At 38.2% G+C, this 19367-nt stretch overlaps 1 protein-coding gene across 4 annotated transcripts in view; it reads right to left on the bottom strand.

Moving 5' to 3' along the window:
• HS2ST1 (heparan sulfate 2-O-sulfotransferase 1) overlaps window positions 1–19367 on the bottom strand; it is a 153481-nt gene that overhangs the window by 11142 nt on the left and 122972 nt on the right. For all 4 annotated transcript variants that reach the window (XM_036349441.1, XM_036349442.1, XM_036349439.1 and 1 more), the window contains 2 exons: window positions 10817–10902; window positions 3828–3966 (listed from right to left, as the gene is read on the bottom strand). In XM_036349441.1, the coding sequence (XP_036205334.1) occupies window positions 3828–3966; window positions 10817–10902 (225 nt within the window). The remainder of the gene's footprint in view (window positions 1–3827; window positions 3967–10816; window positions 10903–19367) is intronic.

The raw sequence follows: 19367 nt of genomic DNA, 5'->3' as shown, positions 1-19367 counted from the left end.
TTGGTATGCTGCTCTTTACCTGCCTACTCTTTAAATGTTAGCATTCCCTGAGTTACATATCTGCACCCTCTCTTTTTCATCTGGTCCTCTTTTCATACTCTCTATGTCTCCAAGTGCAATTTCATTCAATTCCTTGTTTCAACTCTCACCTAATGTTGATGACTCTCTAATCTATGATTTAGTTCAGACTTATATTTTGAGGTTCAAATACAATTTCTAGTGGATACCTCCACTTACTCATACATGACTAAAAATAATGTCCAATTTTATCTCTTTCTTCAACTCCATTACAACTGAATCTTCCTTCTGTTTTCTCTTGAAACCACCTATGGTCCAACCAGAAACCTGGGAAGAAGACGGGCCAAGGCTAACTCTGGATTATGCACCTTTAAGATAGAGAAAACTGATCTACAACTTGGTTGACAACTGAATTGTTCCAGATAGGAGACATTCGAGAAGAGAACCAAGGTTTCACTGTATATGCCATGCAGTCTTATTAATATCACAGATGTGAATTTATTAATGAAAACTCTTGCAAAGTTAAAAATATTAAGGAATTATTTGCAATAAAACAATATTGGGTCCTGGAATGTTACCAACAGTTGTGTCATGAGGAATAAGCCAAATTAATAAAAATTTGTATGTCTCAATATGTTATAAGACTGAAAAGGCCCACCTGTCAATCATAAAACAAAGGAATTTTCCACTTTCATAAAGCATTTGCAGATGGTCCTGTCTTCATGAGAGTTAAGGTAATGCAATAGAATTTTGCTAATGTCACTCCTATTACATCTAAATAAGTAGCTGTATTTATATGTATTTTATAATGACATTTAAAAAACAAGCAAGCCTTGTCACCATCAGGGTGAAGAATGGTTAAAAAAGCATATCTACCTAAAATGTTCAAATATAAAAGAGAAATTATGTTAAAAAAATATCTGCATCTGAGTACTGAATATGTAACTTTGGAATATCTCTCACACACACAAAAAAAGGTTGAGTAGCATGTTGCATTTCCTCCCTCCATTTTAAAGGACATAGAGGGGTTAAAACTGTGAGGTCTGGAGTTAGAGCAACTGGGTTTAAATTCCAGCTAACACTGAGCGAGGTTAACCCTTTGTGCCTCAGTTTCCTTATCCATAAAATGGAGACAATAACAGCAACTATCCCCATAGAATTGTTGTACAGGCTACTTCACACACACACACACACACACACACACTTTAAAATACTGCTTGATACACAAAAAACACTCAATAAATGTGAGCTATTATTATTGTTGTATCATTACTAAGTGTTATTATTATCTAATTCTCCAAACCACAAAACCATGGTATCCAGGACTAACAATGACAAATGGTGGATGTAGGAACCAAGGTGACTGTGAATCTTTGCCTTACCAACATTAAAACTGCTTTGGTGGAAGGAAGGAGATGGATATATTTACTGAGTAAAAACTAATGTAAGTGATAGGGTTTTAAAAAAAGTAATGTGTTGAAATGATTTAGAAATAACTATTAATACATTCTAAAGTACTGGGTCAAGAGTTATATTAATAGAGTTTATAAAATTTTATACCTACAAAAACATAAGTATATCTTTTTAGGAGATTAAGTAATGCTAAGACATTGGTAGACACTAAAAATAATGTTTTGGTCAGCTATCTGTGTTTTGATTAGTATCTTCTACCTAAAGTTTTGAGACTAAGAAAAGAAATAGCAATTTATAGAAACATAAAAAAGTAAAATAAAACAAAAAATGTTGCCGCCTCATGTGACACTAACTTGGAAAAAAATTGTTGGATGTTAATTGTTCTATTATATTAACCTACAGGCCCCATGCATGAAAATTCATGCAAGAGTAGGTCTTCCTTCCCCTGGCTGCCAGCACCGGCTTCCCTCTGGCACCTGGGCATCTTGCTTTGCTCTGGCCTGGCCAGCAGGCACCCAGCACCCAGACAGCTTTGCTCCTGCCCCGCCAGCAGGCACTCGGGACCCAGGCAGCTTCCCTCTGGCCTCAGCTTTGTCCAGAATGACATCTGGAAGGATGTCCAGTCCAATTAGCATATTACCCTTTTATTATTATAGATATCTAGCATCACTATCATGTAACACTTTAGGAAAAAAAGATGCAGAATTCACTCATTCAACTATCTGTTAAGTACACACAGATGAACTAGACACTATACCAGTGATGGCGAACCTTTTGAGCTTGGCGTGTCAGCATTTTGAAAAACCCTAACTTAACTCTGGTGCCGTGTCACATCTAGAAATTTTTTGATATTTGCAACCATAGTAAAACAAAGACTTACATTTTTGATATTTATTTTATATATTTAAACTAGAGGCCTGTTGCACGAAAAGATTCGTGCAATAGGCCTTCCCTTCCCCTGGCTGCCGGCACCAGTTTTCCTCCAGCACCCGGGACCCAGGCCTCCAGCACCCAGGCCTCCAGCACCCGGGACCCAGGCCTCCAGCACCCAGGACCCAGGCCTCCAGCACCCGGGACCCGGAACAGCTGCCTTCAGTCTTCGCTGTTCCGGCCAGAGCTGCCTTCAAGCCTTTGCTCCGCCGCTTCGCGCCCACATATGCAAATTGACCACCATCTTTGTTGGCGGCTAATTTGCATATCTTGCTGATTAGCCAATGGGAGGCGTAGCGAAGGTATGGTCAATTACCATGTTTGTCTATTATTAGATAGGATGCCATTTAACAAAGAAAAATCAACCAAAAAAATGAGTTCGTGTGTCACCTCTGACACGCATGTCATAGGTTCGCCATCACTGCACTATATTAAATACCAGGGGGAACAAAGATGAGTTAAATAGAGCCTCTGCTTTGGGAAGTTCACAACCTTTTGGAGAGGGCATATATGTAAACAAATAATTCAAATATCACAAAACAAATGCTTAAAAGAGATATCTGAATGGAATTCTCTGGGAGCCTTGAAAGGGACATGACTAACTGCCTGAGACACCAAAAAAGACTTCATGGAAGAGGTAACCTTTGAGCTGGACCTTAAAGGTGGACAAAGAATTTTCCATATTGAAGAAAAGACATCGTCAATATAGGGAACAACACATGTAGGAAAATAAGAAGTGATAAGTCTGGAGGACAGTGATATTTCATGTGGCTGAAGTGCTGGATGCCTGAAAGAAAATGAAGCAGGTCTCAGGTTATATCAGACTGCGTCTCCTATGCCTTGGCCAATCCTGTGAGCAATGAAATTCTGGTAAAGGTGATCCACCAGAAAAGTTGACAAATCAGTCTGTTTTTTTTAGAAAAACAAGCCTGGTTTTCCCCTGGGGAATACACATAAATACAACATAACCCAATATTGAACCTGCTAAGAACGCTGTTAAGCCATAATTCTCTCCTTGTTTAAAAAAAAAAACACAAAAAAAACAAAACAAAAAGGCTGCTTTAGCAAAATAGTGTCCCTAAACTGATGATCAGAAAGACTAAGAGAACCAAAGTACATACACAAATACATCATATTAATGAATAACTATAATGGTCTCATAGAATATTGTTAATACAATAACTATAATAAAACAAATATTCAGCCTTTGAACATAAATAAAATATTTCTGTAATGACAAAAACATTATATGTACTCCAAAGTATCAACTATAAAGTAGTTTTACTTTTGCTTCTTTATACTATTGGGCTCCTTTCAAATTTTCTACAATAAACAAATAGAAAAATTGTCAGATGTTGCCTGTTCTATTATATCAAGTATCTAGCATCAATAAACTTTAAAAGCACACTGTTCATTGCATTTTGTAAACAATTATCTGTACAGAAGTCTTAAAACTAAAATATTACCTTTTTGTCTCCTTGTTTTCGTCTTCTTAACCCTGGTCTATAATCATCTCCAAATCTCAGAAAGTAATAGTAAGAAACTAGCCTCTCAATAGGATCCCTTATGACATTAATGTAAATTGGCTTCTTTTTCACACCAAATCTGAAATAGAACAAAATTTAAAAGGTGAAATCAACATTATTATTGTGTTTAGGCATGTGCTGAAATTACATGTTTAAAGTATTGATTTCATATGAAAAGAAGAACATGAATTAATATAAATAAGATAATGATTATTTGTTACAATTAAGTAAATAAGAAATAAGAATTTAAAAATCATGGCTGAAAATAAAGGAAAGAAGAAAAAAATAAAAATAATTTAAAATTTTACAGACAAAATTACATAAACATTTTAATTTTATTGCAGCAATGATTTCTCATTTCTGGCCCACCATACTAGATAAATGTTATGAATGGATATAGCATAAGTCCACACAAGTGCAACCATTTGAGTCTGCTTTCTACTACTACTGATTTTAAAGATAAAATAGAAGTGAAAGACATTATGTTTTTAGCATTATTTCCTTATGCAATAAGTTGAAGGAACACAAGGCTTTTATGTTAGCAACCTTTGCAAAACCTAGAATTATCCAGCTGGCTCCCTACTGTAATAACCTCATGTGTCCCAGTCTTGAAACCTTAGTGTTATCTTGACTCTACCTTTCTTCCTCGATGATTCCCTTTCTCTTCACTGCTGCCCTCTCCCTAGGTCTCTTGCTTAGATTACTGTAAAAACCTAGTTGGTTTTCTTACATCCAGTCTCTCTCCCTTTCAATCTACCAACCATACCAATTCTCAGCTAATATTCCTAAAACACCATTTGTTAGATCACTCTTCTTAGAAACCTGAAACAACTCTATGGTTTACATTGACATCATACACAAACTCCTTTGCCTGGCTGTTAATAGTATGTGTTTGACTTTTGTCTTAGGTAGCACCTTATTGATCTAACTTTATTTTCAAACTAGAGGCTGGATGCACAAATTTGTGCACCAGTGGGGTCCCTTGGCCTGATCTGCAGGATTGGGCCAAAACAGGCTCTCCGACATCCCCCAAGGAGTCCTGGATTGCAAGAGGGCACAGGACAGGCTGAGGGACCCCACCGGTGCATGACTGGGGCTGAGGAGGGAATGCGGGAGGTTGGCCAGCCGGGGAGGGACTGCAGGAGGGCTCCAGGGCATGTCCAGCCCAACTCACTCAGTCCCAATTGGCCGGACCCCAGCAGCAAGCTAACCTACCTGTCAGAGCGTCTGCCCCCGGTGGTCAGTGCACATCACAGCGACTGGTAGACCGGTCAACTGTCTGTCCCCTGGTGGTTAGTGCACATCATAGCGAGCGGTTGAGCAGTCTTAGCATCTCATTAGCATATTGCACTTTGATTGAATGGACAACCAGACGACCAGACACTTAGCATATTAGACTTTTATTATATAGGATAAGACCATCAATCTGTTAAGAGTTAGGCCTGCCTCTTCTACCCCCTCTGTTACTATTTCTTATTATACCAATTCCTATTTCTTCTTACATGCCTCTGCTCATTGTCTTTCTTAACTAGAATGCCATTCTTATTTTCCTATTACATTAATTCACTCAAAAATGCTTTTTTAATGTATCTTATGTATGCCATGCACTATTCTAATACTAGGGATATAGCAATAAAAAAAAAATTCCTTGTCCTCTGATGCTAACATTCTACCTGGAAGAGACAGAATATAAACAAATAAGCAAATATGTCAGACAGCAAAAAGTGCAAGGAAAAAAAAAATGCAGTGAAAGGAAATAGGGACTGCCAGGAGAGGTGGGGATAAGACAATTCAAATTTTTTTTTCCAGGAAATGAGACTTTCAAGTATGAAGGCCCTGAAGCAGCTAAGCGCCAGGCATTTTTGAGGATTAGTAAGATCAATCTGGGTGCAGCAGAATCAGAAGGGGATATTAACCGAGCATGAGATGTGGATGGGGCAGGGAAGAGGAGATCATGTTGGTCTTGTAGGCCATTATAAGAATCAGGATGGAGACCTGACTGAGTTAGCAGAGAAGTGTCACGATATGGGACCTAATGTACAGCATAACACCTATAGTTAATTAGAGGCCTGGTGCATGAATTCGTGCATGGGTAGGGTCCTTCAGATGGCCTGTGGGCCCTGCGTCTGGCACCCGCCTTGGCGGGGGGGTGTGGGGGGCAGGACACGATTGGCTCTCCAGGCAGGCAGTGGGACACCCTTGTCAGCCCAGGATCCGGATCCATCCCACTGACATTCGCACCGGTTGTCGGGAACCACCTAGCAGCTGCTTTTATATCGTTTTTTCCTTGAGGAGCGTCTAGGGAGGGGAAGCGGTTGTGGTGCCTGAGGCTGACTTCCAGGAGGCTGTCGGTGCTGTCGGGATCATGCCGGTGGCACCGGTCCATCGGTGCCTGGCCCATTCTCTGGAGATTGGACCTGCAGGACTACTGAAGGAGTGAGTGGCTGCCACTGGGCTGGTGGGCCTCCGGAATGGGTTGGTTAGCTAAGCAGCACTCCCGCTATGGGAGCACACTGACCAACAGGGGGCAGCTCCTGCATTGAGTGTCTGTTCCCTGGTGGTCAGTGCACGTCATGGCGCCTGGTCAACTGGTCAACTGGTCAACCAGTTGTTCAGTCATTCAGTTGCTTAGGCTTTTATATATAGATAATATTGTACAATATACTGTAACTGAGACCCAGGTTCAGCTACCTGCCAAAACAAAAGCCAAACTTTGGAAGGAAAGTGGTTTATTCAAGTGCAGGCAACTTGAGAAGATAGGGGACTCTTGTCCTAAAGCCCATCTTAATATCTCAGTACAAGCAGAGGTTTTTATTATAAGGAGGGAGAGGGAAAGCAGAACAAAGAGATTAAGGGGATGAGGTTGAAAAGTTCTCTACATGCAGACCAACACAGTCCATTCTGATAAGGATCTCAAAACCAGTCAAGCAATGGTCTGGTGTGTGTCATCCTGGTTTTTGTCACCTGGTTTTACAGTTGAAGGTCAGCAAATTTCCCAGAACTGGGATGACTGAGGCCAGAGTCTGTATCTTTTAAAGTTAGTTCCTAGAATTCCTATGCAAACATGTTGTTAATCTATAAGCTACATATTAATCAGTCAACACTTACAGAAACAATGTCAAAAGAATGGTGGGATGGGTTACAATTCCCCACTGTTATAATACTTGAAAGTTGCTATGAGAGTCAATGTTAAATGTTCTAACAACAACAATAACAACAAAACGGTAACTATGTGAGGTGAAGGATGTGTTAACTAACCTTATTGTGGCCAACATTTCAAAATATATACTACTAATTTCTGAAGAATTTAGTATAAACCATCTATAAAATGCCAGCTGTGTGTAAGACACTGTTTGTAATAGACAGAAGTAAGGTAAAATGTGACAATGGTTAGTATAGTCATATGCATTTTAGTGCCTTTGGGAAAAGATTTTAGTAAGAAGAGAAGTTTAAGTTATAAGCTATTATCTAAATTGATGGTTTCTGTGAGTACATCAAGAGTGGTTAAAAGGAGCCTGGCTAGCGTGGCTTGGTAGTTGAGCATCAACCCACGAACCAGAAGGTCACGGTTTGATTCTTGATCAAGGCACATGTCCGGGATGTGGGCTAGATCCCTAGTGTGGGTGGTGCAGGAGGCAGCCAATCAGTGATTCTCTCTCATCATTGATGATGTTTCTCCCTCTGTCCCTCTCTCCCTCCTGCCCTCCCATGCTCTCTCTCTCTGAAATCAATAAGAATATGTTAAAAAAAAAAAAAAAAAAGAACTAGAAAATGTGCTTTAAAAAAATCAGGACTAGGATTAGGCCCTGGCTGGAGTGGCTCAGTTGGCTGGAGCATTGTCTCATGCGCCCAAGGGTCTCGGGTTCATTTACCAGTCAGGGCACGTACCCAGGTTGCGGGCTTGATCCCCAGTCCAGGTGCATACAGGAGGCAACTGATCAATGTTTTTCTCTCACATTAATATTTCTCTCTCTTTCTCCCTCTCCCTTCTTCTCTCTCTAAAATAAATAAAACGTGTCTTGGCATGAAGATTTTTTAAAAAAAGAATAATCCCTGCCTGAGTAGCTCAATTGGTTAGATCATCATCCCCAGTACCCAAGGTTGTGGGTTTGATCCTCAGTCAAGGCACATACAAGGAACAACCAATGAATGCAAAAATAAGTGGAACAATAAATCGATGTTCCTCTCTCTCTAAAAATCAATAAATTAAAAACAATTTTTTTTAAAAAAAGACTAGCATTAGGAGAGAAAGACGTAGTTAGAAAAGGAATACAAATATGTAACAAGAAGATATTTTTGTTATTATTCTAAAGTTCTGAATAAAGCCAGACAAATATAAATAAAACCTGGCTTGAGCAGAAACAGGCCTGTAAATAAAATGTGTGCTTCCTAGTAATCAGTCTAAATGAGAAAGCGCTTTTCATTTTTTATTTCTCTATCTTATTTCCTCAGTTTCCTGGGTTTACACTCTTTTTAGCATCTCTGCTAAGGCAATTAAAAAGTTATGTGATTAACTATTTCTTTCACCAAAGTGGACCATTTATTCCTGAAGGCAATTATTTTAATGGCATCCACAAAGTACTATGCCAGCCAAAAATTTATTTTGAAGAATAAAGTATTTTAAAAATTGGTATGATGACATTTCTTTCTTCTTCTTTACTTATTCATGGTGAGTATGAGTATCAAACTAAAAATTACTTTAAAAGATACTAGTTATATCTACAATAGTTCCTGACTACATATATCAAAATATATTTTCTCTAGTTATTTTTAGGTATTTGTTTAAAATCTTATAAAAGTCTATTAAAAATTCTCACAATACTTTTCATTTCCAATAACATGAAACCCATTATGAAAATATTCAAACCCTAAATGTTCATGTTTGTATTTATAAATGAGATTAATTTTTTCAAGAAGCTTTATACTTTTTCAACTGCAAGAACTCCAACATATACCAGAGCTTCGTTCTAAGTACAAGACTTTTGCCAAAAGCAAAAGTACGCAGTACATTATTTTAATAATGAAAATCTCAACTATTAGAAACCAAACTCTGTGTGGAAAAAATAAATCATTTAGGTGAAAGGGTAACAAACATTCAATTCAAGGATAATGCAGCCCTGAGGGGAAATATGCATATGAATAAAGTTTATGAAATTGGTTCAATGCCTCTACAAAGAAAACATAATTAGTTTATTTTAAAGCTGCCTATAAAATGTTTTCAATATTGCAATATGAATTATTTATAGAAAAATGCACGTCTATGAGGGAAGAAGGAAGGAGGAGGTAAAGAAAGATATGGGGGGATAAATGGTGATAGATGGAGACCTGACTTGGGTTGGTGAAATCACAATACAGTGTACAGATGATGTGTTGTAGAATTGTGCACCTTTATAATTTTGTTAATCAGTGTCACCCCAATAAATTCAATTAAAAATAAAAATGTATATCTAATCTTTAAAGCTATCATTTTATTGAAGATCTTGAATACAGTGAGAACAACTAGAAATAAGAATACATTGTTTAAAAAAAAGAATATATTGTTTTGTGTATGTAATAGTTGGAAGATTCCTATTTATTTACATGCTTTTCAAAAAAGTTAAGATTTAATATCAATCGGAATCAGTAATATTTCATTCAACTTTTTCTTTTAAAATTTAAGAAATTAAATTGACAGATATCGATTTAATTTTCAAATTTTATATAGAATGCTCTTTCAAGTTGACAAATGTATTACTTTGAAATCATAACTGCTAATGGAAAGACTGAGTGAACAGGTCTAAGCTTAAATAATTTTTTAAATATATTTTTAATGTGTTTAACGTTGGTGCAGGGTCTCATAAGGGAAAAGATTTGGATTCGGGGTGTTACTATAATGGTATATACTAAAAAGCATTCAAATGGACTCACAAGCTGCCTGTGTTTAGAATAATCCTTTCAACCAGTTTTCTGATTAGTACTTAACGTAGCACAGATTCCACTGGGAGCCACACAGAGCTTGGATGCTGTAAATAGGCCTGCAGTTTCATAAAATTTTCTTGAGAGAATTATAATAGAAATACCTGATCCCATTCTTCTAAAAAATTATGGAAAATGAGTGTTATTTATCTCCAATTTCAGGCAATTAACTATAAAGAAAAATAAAGGAAAATCACTATATTTTAAAAAGTCTCCTTTGAACACATCAAAATTTTAAAGCTAAAATAAGGCAGCCCCGCCCTGACTGGTTTGGCTCAGTGGATAGAGCGTTGGCCAGCGGACTGAAGGGTCCCAGGTTCGATTCCAGTCAAGGGCATGTACCTTGGTTGCAGGCTCATCCCCAGTGGGGGGTGTGCAGGAGGCAGCTGATCAATGTTTTTCTCTCATCGATGTTTCTAACTCTCTATCCCTCTCCCTTCTTCTCTGTGAAAAATCAATAAAATATATTTAAATTAAATAAATAAATAAATAAATAAATAAATAAATAAATAAATAAAACAGGGCAGCCCCAGGGAATGTGCACACTCCCTGGTCCTGGCTGAGCAGCAGAAGCACAGGGCACTATTAACTAAGGATTGACTTCTCTGCTTTCTCGTTCTCAGCCAATGGTAAGCCATATTGTGATTGGCCTCTAGGTTAAAACTTGAGGTTTCCTAAAATAGTTTTATTTGGTTGGACAAGAAACATAAATGTAATGATGATAAATAACTTTAAAGAGTATTACCTAAATTTACCTCAAATTTCTGAAATTAATATTCACAATTATCAATTTATGAACACTAGAGGGCAGTAAAACACTAGAAGGTATATTTAAATTACATAACTAGAAGTGTCAAAGGCAAGCCAGTACTTTTATTTTTTAGTCATAATCCTAACAATTTAATGAATTTATTCCTTTTTAGGTTGCTAAAGTACACAGTATTCTTTGGCGTGTCATTTTAGGTATAACTTACTTTGCAAAGTCCAAATAAGAAATGTGTCCATGATAAAACCCGGGTTTCATCTCTTTCCAGGAAGTGATGTTCTTCACAAAGCGTACCTAAACAGGAGGACACACTCATTACTTACGTGTAATTTAAAGAAAATGAAATTCAATGATAGTAAACTACTTTCCATGTAGGCATTTAAAACCAATCACAACTGTAGTTGGACAGTTACAGAGCTTAAAACACAGCTTTCTAACTACGAAAAGTATAGTGTGATCTGCAACTACTAATTCATCATCAACAGAGCTATCACCACAGTCAGAAAAGAGGGAAAGAAGACCCTAAAAATGCATCGCACAATGCAAACATTCACAATGCTGTACAGTGCAGACATTCACATGGGATGAGGGAGGGTGGCACACACATTGTGAGAATAAACAAATCATCTTTTCTGTCAAAGAACAGTTTACACAGCCACCATTTTGGCTCATGTGACTTGGCAGCCACCATGTTGGCCGCATGACTTGCAGCTTCCCTGGGGGCTGCCATCCTGAAACGGCAAAGGCCAACCCCTACCTTTGAATTAACCAATCATGAAAGACTGTGGGCCTGCGCTCCAATCAAGAGTGAGAGACAGGTCATGGGCGTCTGGATTAAAAAGCGAGCAGCCCACCTGCTCAGTGGTGTGCTTCCAGACCATGTGCGTGAGCACCCCCCTGCAGGAGTAAAGACATTTGTCTTGCTTCCTGGCTCCCGAGTATGTTTTATGTTCTACCAGGACCCCTGAATTTTGCCTTATTTCTTACAACATGATGAAGCAGGCAGCACTGTAATATAGGAAGATTCTAGGCAAATCTGTTTTCTTCTTAGAAACCTGTTATTCCTAAAAAATCATTTTTATTAACAACTCAAAAAATTAAAAAATTACTAAATCAAAATGATTAAAGAAAACATGGTAATTATCAGAAGACTTTAAAGAGTTAAGAGCAGATATCATAAGTTTGTTGATAAAAGATAAAATTAGAGATGTGATATAGGTAAAATTTTTTAAAAGCTAATTACTCCTTTAATTTAATAGAATTAAAAGTATACAAAAGATTAGTTAATATGAAAAAGTCTTTGCAAATATATTTTAAAAATTTGCCCAGCCGGTATGGGTCAGTGGATTGAGTGTTGTCCCATGCAGCAAGAGGTCACAGGTAACTCTACACTGCCAGCTAATTTCCTTAATTTAACTGTCCAATTTATATAAGGCATGAAAACAACAACAAAACAACCAGAAGGATTTGAAAGGAAAAGCGAGTAGTCATCCTTCATATCCTGATTCTGATTTAAAAACTTAGACTGGAGAATGTCAGGTTTTATCTACTAAGAAAACCCCTCAAATCCAATCATTAAAACTCTTTGACCTCCAAAAACTCAAAGTTCTGTTGATATCTCTCTCTCTCTCTCTCTCTCTCTCTCTCTCTCTCTCTCTCTCTCAATTGCTTATTTTCCTCAGTACATTCACTACAATCTCAACTTCCAAACCACCCTGTTCACTACTCTCATCCTGGACAACCATTTTTCATCAGTGACCACTGACTTATTCTTGCCCATTTTATTGTCTTGGGTAAACTCAGGGGTTGCTGAAGATTGCCAGTCAAAACTAAGATACGTGGTTTAACTATGTATGCAGGACTTTGCGTTTTATTTCCCAACTTCATTCTGAGGTAAATTCAGGTGGGTTATTGTTGAGACTTTTAACAACACCCATTGCTAAAATCTCCAAAAGATTCAGAATCTTTCTTTAATCCCCAACTGATAGAATACTGAAGACTACATACTTGATGCATATGTATTTTTTCCATCTCATCAACATTCAACTAAGGCAATATGTTAAAGTCTCATTAATAAAACTGTGGCTGACTTACAATTTGCAATAACTCAGAAGATGCTGAGCGGAGATTTACCTTCCCTCTATAGGAAAGAAAAAAGTGCTAAGCAAACAAATGATGTCAATAAGGTTAAAGCAGCTCTTCAGACTGATCTGGAGAATAGTTGAGCATTTACATACTACTGCAAGTCTATACCATTCTAACCTCTTCTTTCAAAGTGACCTCCAAGGTCATAACCAACTAAATAACCCTCTTTGAAGAACAGTATGTTCAGTTTTTCTTTTCAAAGTATTTATTTAGCCACTTCTCCTTTTAGCCATCCTATATAATAAAAGCCTAATATGCTAAGTGTCTGGTCATCCGGTCGGCCATTCAACCAATCAAAGCGTAATATGCTAATGATATGCTAAGGCCACTCAACCGCTCGCTATGATGTGCACTGACCACCAGGGGCCAGAGAGTTGACCAATCGACCAGTCGCTATGACATGCACTGACCACCAGGGGGCAGATGCTCCTACCGGTAGGTTAGGTTGCTGCTGGGGTCTGTCCAATCGGGACTGAGCGAGACAGGCCGGACACACTCTGGAGCCCTCCCACGGTCCGTCCCCAGCTGGCCAACCTCCCCCGTTCCTCCCCAGCCACAATCGTGCACCGGTGGGGTCCCTCGGACTGGCCTGCGCCCTCTTGCAATCTGGGACCCCTTCAGAGATGTCGGAGAACCAGTTTCGGCCTGATGGTGGAATGACCGGTCGCTATGATGCGCACTGACCACCAGGGGGCAGACACTCAACACAGGAGTTGCCCCCTGGTGGTCAGTGTGCTCCCACAGTTCAGCCAGAAGCTGGTCTCACAGCCAGCAAGTGCAGCGGCAGTGGTGGGAGCCTCTCCCGTCTCCGCAGCAGCGCTAGGATGTCCAACTACCATCAGCAGGTCATCCCTTGAGGGCTCCCGGACTGCGAGAGGGTGCAGGCTGGGCTGAGGGACCCCCACTCCCCCATGCAAGAAGTTTGTGCACCGGGCCTCTACTGTTAAATATTTCTCGTATTTCTCCTGAATTTTCCCTGTCTCTCCTCTCTTCACCTTTAATCAGTCTAGTTTCAGTTCCTGCTCCGTCACTTTCTGCCTCCTCACTTCTCCTATACCACTTACCTTGTCTTTCAGTATTTCTTCTGTTTTGTTTTTGTTTTTTTCTCTACAGTGCAGCATTCTGCCCAAGACCTTGAGATAAAGCTCTGGAGCACAGAGGAGTAAAGGGAAATGGAGAGTAGGTGAACAAGCTTCTATTTGGTTTTTAATGGATTCTTATTGTACTTGGCACTAATGAAGGTAAAGTGACAGACAAAAAGGAGCAAAACTAAAAGTATCAAATGAAGTTAAGGAGACTGAAGACACTAAACTGGCTTGGGGGAGAAAAATAGTCACCACAGTGACTTTATTCAAAGAGAATTTCCATACTCTGATTAAAATAGGCTATCAAGAAGGATGATTCAGCAGTAGTAGTTAGATACAGTAGATGAAAAGAGATGTTTTCATGCCTAGCCTGGAGCAGATCCTGAACTGTGATTTTTTTTTTGTTTGTTTGTTTAAAGTATTACATATGTCTCTTTTTTTCCCAATTGACCCCCCACCCCGGCCACTCCCACCCCCAAGGGCAAGCCCCCACCCCACTAGTGTCTGTGTCCATTGGTTGTGCTAATATGCATGCACACAAGTCCTTTGGTTGATCTCTAACACCCCGTCTCCCCTGCCATTTGTCTCTGGATCTATTTTTGTTCATCAGTTTATGTTGATCATTATATCCCACATATGAGTGAGATCATGTGGTATTTATCTTTCTCCAACTGGCTTATTTAGCTTAGCATAATGGTCTCCAGTTCCATCCCTGCTGTTGCAAATGGTAAAAGTTCCTTTATAGCGGCGTAGTATTCCACTGTGTAGATGTACCACAGTTTTTTAATCTACTCATCTGTTAATGGCCACTTAGGCTGTTTCCAAATCTTAGCTATGGTGAATTGTGCTGCTATGAACATAGGGGTGCATATATCCTTTCTGATTGGTGTTCCTGGTTTCTTGGGCTATAGTCCTAGGAGTGGGATTACTGGGTCAAATGGGAGTTCCATTTTTAATTTTTTGAGGAAACTCCATACTGTTCTCCACAGTGGCTGCACCAGTCTGCATTCCCACCAGCAGTGCACGAGGATTCCTTTTTCTCCACATCCCCGCCAGCACTTGTCATTTGTTGATTTGTTGATGATAGCCACCAAACTGTGATTTTTGTCAGATTTTATAACTGAGCAGAGTCAGGCTAGCAAGTAATCAGAGAAGACCTTCAGGGAAAACACAAGCAACGTGGGGAGCAGTGCTGTGATTTATTTGCTAGTTGAATCAGACCTGAACCAGTGCTGCAGGAAAAAGCTGAGAAAGCACCATCTTGCTAACAGTGTATATCTAGACCTATTCTTAATAAGATTAATCTCAACATTATGATTATCTGTGATCACAAAAGAACTTGTTTTCACTATCTAAAAGTAAAAATGCCATTCTGAACATCCTGGCCACATTTCAACTTTTTAATAACTACCTATTTAATGAATACTATTAACTTGGGTGATTATTATATACTGAAGTCCTACTCATTCATATACTTAAAATAAAGATTCATTGCACAGCGTGGGTAGTTTTATGAGACTAAACTAGAGAAGTTTTATATACAAAGAGAAAAACAGTAATTGTTAGATAAAAATATAAGAAAGGTCAGCAACAACTGCATAAATTATCTTCACTATAGTTCAAAACTGTGTTATTGAACCCTTTTTTGTGGGAAGGTGGGCTGGGGTGTTCTCAATCACCTGAATTAAGGTTAGAGTATATTATTACCCTCAATCAAAGGGGCTCGCTTTGCAGTAATTATCATCATGGTATCATGCTCAGCTAAGAATGACTTTCAGAATCATAGCTGGTTCATTCATTTAACAAAAAAGTTATGCAATGTCTACTATGCCTCAGGCACTGTTCTTAAGCATGGAGATATAGTGCTGAACAAGACAGACAAGTTCCTTATATTATAACAGAGGAAAAGACAGACAATAAACAAATAAATCAGCAAATAATAGGAAAGATACAGAAAGACTGATGGTACACAATAACTTGGAAGAGGCATTTTATATATATAAAATAGGCATATTATATGTATGGTGACTAAGTAGGATTTTACTAAGAGAATGCCATTTAAGCTGAAACCTTAAATGGATAACATGAGACAAATCATGGAGTCAGAAGTCATTCTATAAGGAAATGGTAAGTGGAGAGGCCTTTAAATCAGCGGTTCTCAACCTGTGGGTTGCGACCCCTTTGGGGGTCGAACGACTCTTTCAAGGGGTCGCCTAAGACCATCGGAAAAAACATATATAATTACATATTGTTTTTGTGATTAATCACTATGCTTTAATTATGTTCAATTTGTAACAATGAAATTGGGGGTCATCACAACATGAGGAACTGTATTAAAGGGTCGCGGCATTAGGAAGGTTGAGAACCACTACTTTAAATGTAAATGGCTTGGCATATTCAATGATCCAAAAAGCCAGTGTGGCTGGTAAATAAGCGGTGAGAGCAGAGAAGGACTTGACCAAAAAGGGCTCATTGGTCTACGTAAGGAATTTGGATTTTCTTGGGTAGGTAGAATATAAGTACCTCACCACCCTGAGAAGATTATAATACACATGTTCCCATAACCCCACTGAGAATCATGTTCTAGATCTTTGCTATTCCAACTGTGGTTCAAGGCCCAGAAGCATCGGTTTTGACATCAGTGGGAGCCGATGGGGAAGGTCATCAAGAAGACATGACTGCTGGTTTGGCCCACAAACTGGACAGGGGCAACTGGAAGCTCCCACTCTCTCCCCTGTCCTTGGAATGTGTGCTCTGCTTGCCTTCCCTGTGTTAGAAGCTGCCCAAGGACATAACCTTGCGACAGAATGTGGTGATGAGACTATCTGGACCGTATATGACTAAACCCAGTTAAGGCCTTCTGTCTCTCCCAGCCCTCCACGTATGGAGGCTGATTTCAGATTACCTTCTAAGGAGGTCTCAACACAACAGAAGCTTTTTAGAAACTCAGAATATCAGGCTGCATGTTAGTCCTTCTGAATCAGAATCTGCATTTTAATCGGTGATTAGATATACATTATAGATTGAGAAGCACTCATCTAAAGTGCTGTGCTGAAAAAGCAGTGTGTACAACTAATATCAAGCCATAAGATCCGATGCAAATGAACAGAAGTTGGCTAAACGGTGAATTAAAGAACAAAAAATTACTATGTTGTCCTACACAGAATGCAAATTCTACATTATTTTCAATGTCTTACAGAAAGGGGTAAAATACAGTCACAGACCTAAATACATGAGAACAGAAAGAATTGAGTAATATCATAAAAGACTGGTACCACTTACAATTTGACATTGTTACTTTAAAGACAATATGTTCTTTAATGTAGAGGTATTTTCATGATAGCAGAGTAAACTTAATTTTCCAAGTAGAACAACTGATTGAGTACTTGTCTCCTGCCAGTTCCTGTCTATTAACTGAGTAAAGCCCATCTCAAAAACATACCCCTCACAACTGAGTCTGCCTTATTCTTATTACTTAGTATTCTCATGCCTTGTTTTCATGTTTATCTTTTAGTCTCCTCATTTTTACTTTCTCTTATTTTATCCCAACTTCTTAATTTTAAAAAATTCCTTATCTACAGAAAAGTTGAAAGAACCTAGATATAGGGATAGGTATAGATATAGGTATAGATATAGATATAGATATAGATATAGATATAGGTATAGATATAGGTATAGGTATAGGTATAGATATATAAATATAGATATAGATGCACACACACACACACACACACACACACACACAATTTTTCCTGAATTGTTTGAAAGCAAGTGGCAGGCACCTTTGATCAAGGATCCAATCACAGATCACACATTACTTTTGGTTTTCATGTCTCCTTAGTCTCCTCTTGTGTAGAGAAGACTATTCCATCCCACCCCCAACAACCCATACTTTTCTTTGGTTGTCACGACACTGACATTTTCAGAAGAGTTCAGAACAGTTGTTCTAGAGCAGCAGTTCTCAACCTGTGGGTTGCGACCCCTTTGGCGGTCAAACGACCCTTTCACAGGGGTCACCTAAGACCATCCTGCATATCAGATATTTACATTACGATTCATAACAGTAGCAACATTACAGTTATGAAGTAGCAATGAAAATAATTTTATGGTTGGGTCACAACATGAGGAACTGTATTTAAAGGACCAGAAGGTTGAGAACCACTGTTCTAGAGAATATTCTACAACACGGACCTGTTACCTCAAGATAAGATCCAGGTTAAACATTTGGGTGAGAAATATTTTTGGTTAAACCTTTTTGTGAGAACACCATATATTGATGTTTTCTTTGAACATTGTTCAAGTTTCTGTGTCTATGCTTTACACTCTTGAATAAATCATAAATAAGCTCCCTGAAAGATATGCCCTTGCTTTTTTTCCAAGCCTTAGCATAATCTCTGCATATGTTACATAGTCAATGAAAACTTAAAAGCAGAGTTAACAACTGTTTCTTAAATAGCAGAATATGTATAACTATCCCATATTTAATAGTTTTAAACTAGACTAAAAATATTTGGGCTTTGCCTCTAAAATTTTTGAAAGAAGTAATTACACATGTAAGCAGTTTAGCACAGTATCTAGTACATTATGTACGAAATAAATCTGGAAAAGAGCTAGGGCTAACTGCAGGCATTAAGCAGATTGAACTCCTGAGGTTAGAGGGGGATGGAGTGGTCACCTAAGCTTATGAGTAAACTGGGCTTTAAATGAAAGATTGAAACAATGACATATTTAATAAAATCTAATCTTTTAAGTCTCACTTTAGTCAAATATTGATTAGAAACGATTTCTCAGAGAAGAAAGAAGAGAATTTAATTCCTATTTGAATAATAAAGCAGTTGAGGATAGTACACAAGAACAAAAATATGGCATGAAAATCAAATTATGTTATGCAAAATAGGGTTCAGAGAACACTTAAAAATATTATCAAAGCATCTAATAGTATAATTTAGAAGTTTATATTTAAATAAAGTTTACTAGATTGAATGTGAAATAAAAATGCTATCTAATATGTCATGCCCAGGAGAGAGAAGTAGTAACTGTAACTTGTTTGAACAACTGTTTCTATACAGAGCAAGAGACCAGTAAGTAATTTAGATATGGTGCATTAGAGAACACTTGGTGTCTATGCCATTCCTAGTTAAGAGCAGGTTCTCAGCTACCAGCTGCCATGTTGAAGTATGTGGCTAATGATTAAGACTATTCCTTTACTCTCCCCACATAAACATATTTTAAGTGTTGGTCATTATGTAATCCAATTGCTTTTAAGATAGTGTTTATGCTTCTCTTCTGCTGTTTTCTCTTTTTTTTCCTTCTCTACCACTAACAAGCTATTGAAAGAAAATAGTTTTATCTCATCCAAATGCAACTGGGAAAATGTATCACTACATGATGCCTATAAATGTCATATGTGGTAAGCTTCTGTAGATTTATGTTTCCTGAAAAAATGGTAGATGCATTGTCAGACATCTCATAGCTGTCAGAGCACTCTGTAATGCTGGACACAAAACAATTCTAAAAATTGAACAAGCA

The sequence above is a fragment of the Myotis myotis genome, unplaced genomic scaffold (assembly GCF_014108235.1).
Source record: "Myotis myotis isolate mMyoMyo1 unplaced genomic scaffold, mMyoMyo1.p scaffold_m19_p_2, whole genome shotgun sequence".
NCBI classification, from domain to species: Eukaryota; Metazoa; Chordata; class Mammalia; order Chiroptera; family Vespertilionidae; genus Myotis; species Myotis myotis.
This window is presented reverse-complemented; position numbering and strand designations above follow the sequence as displayed.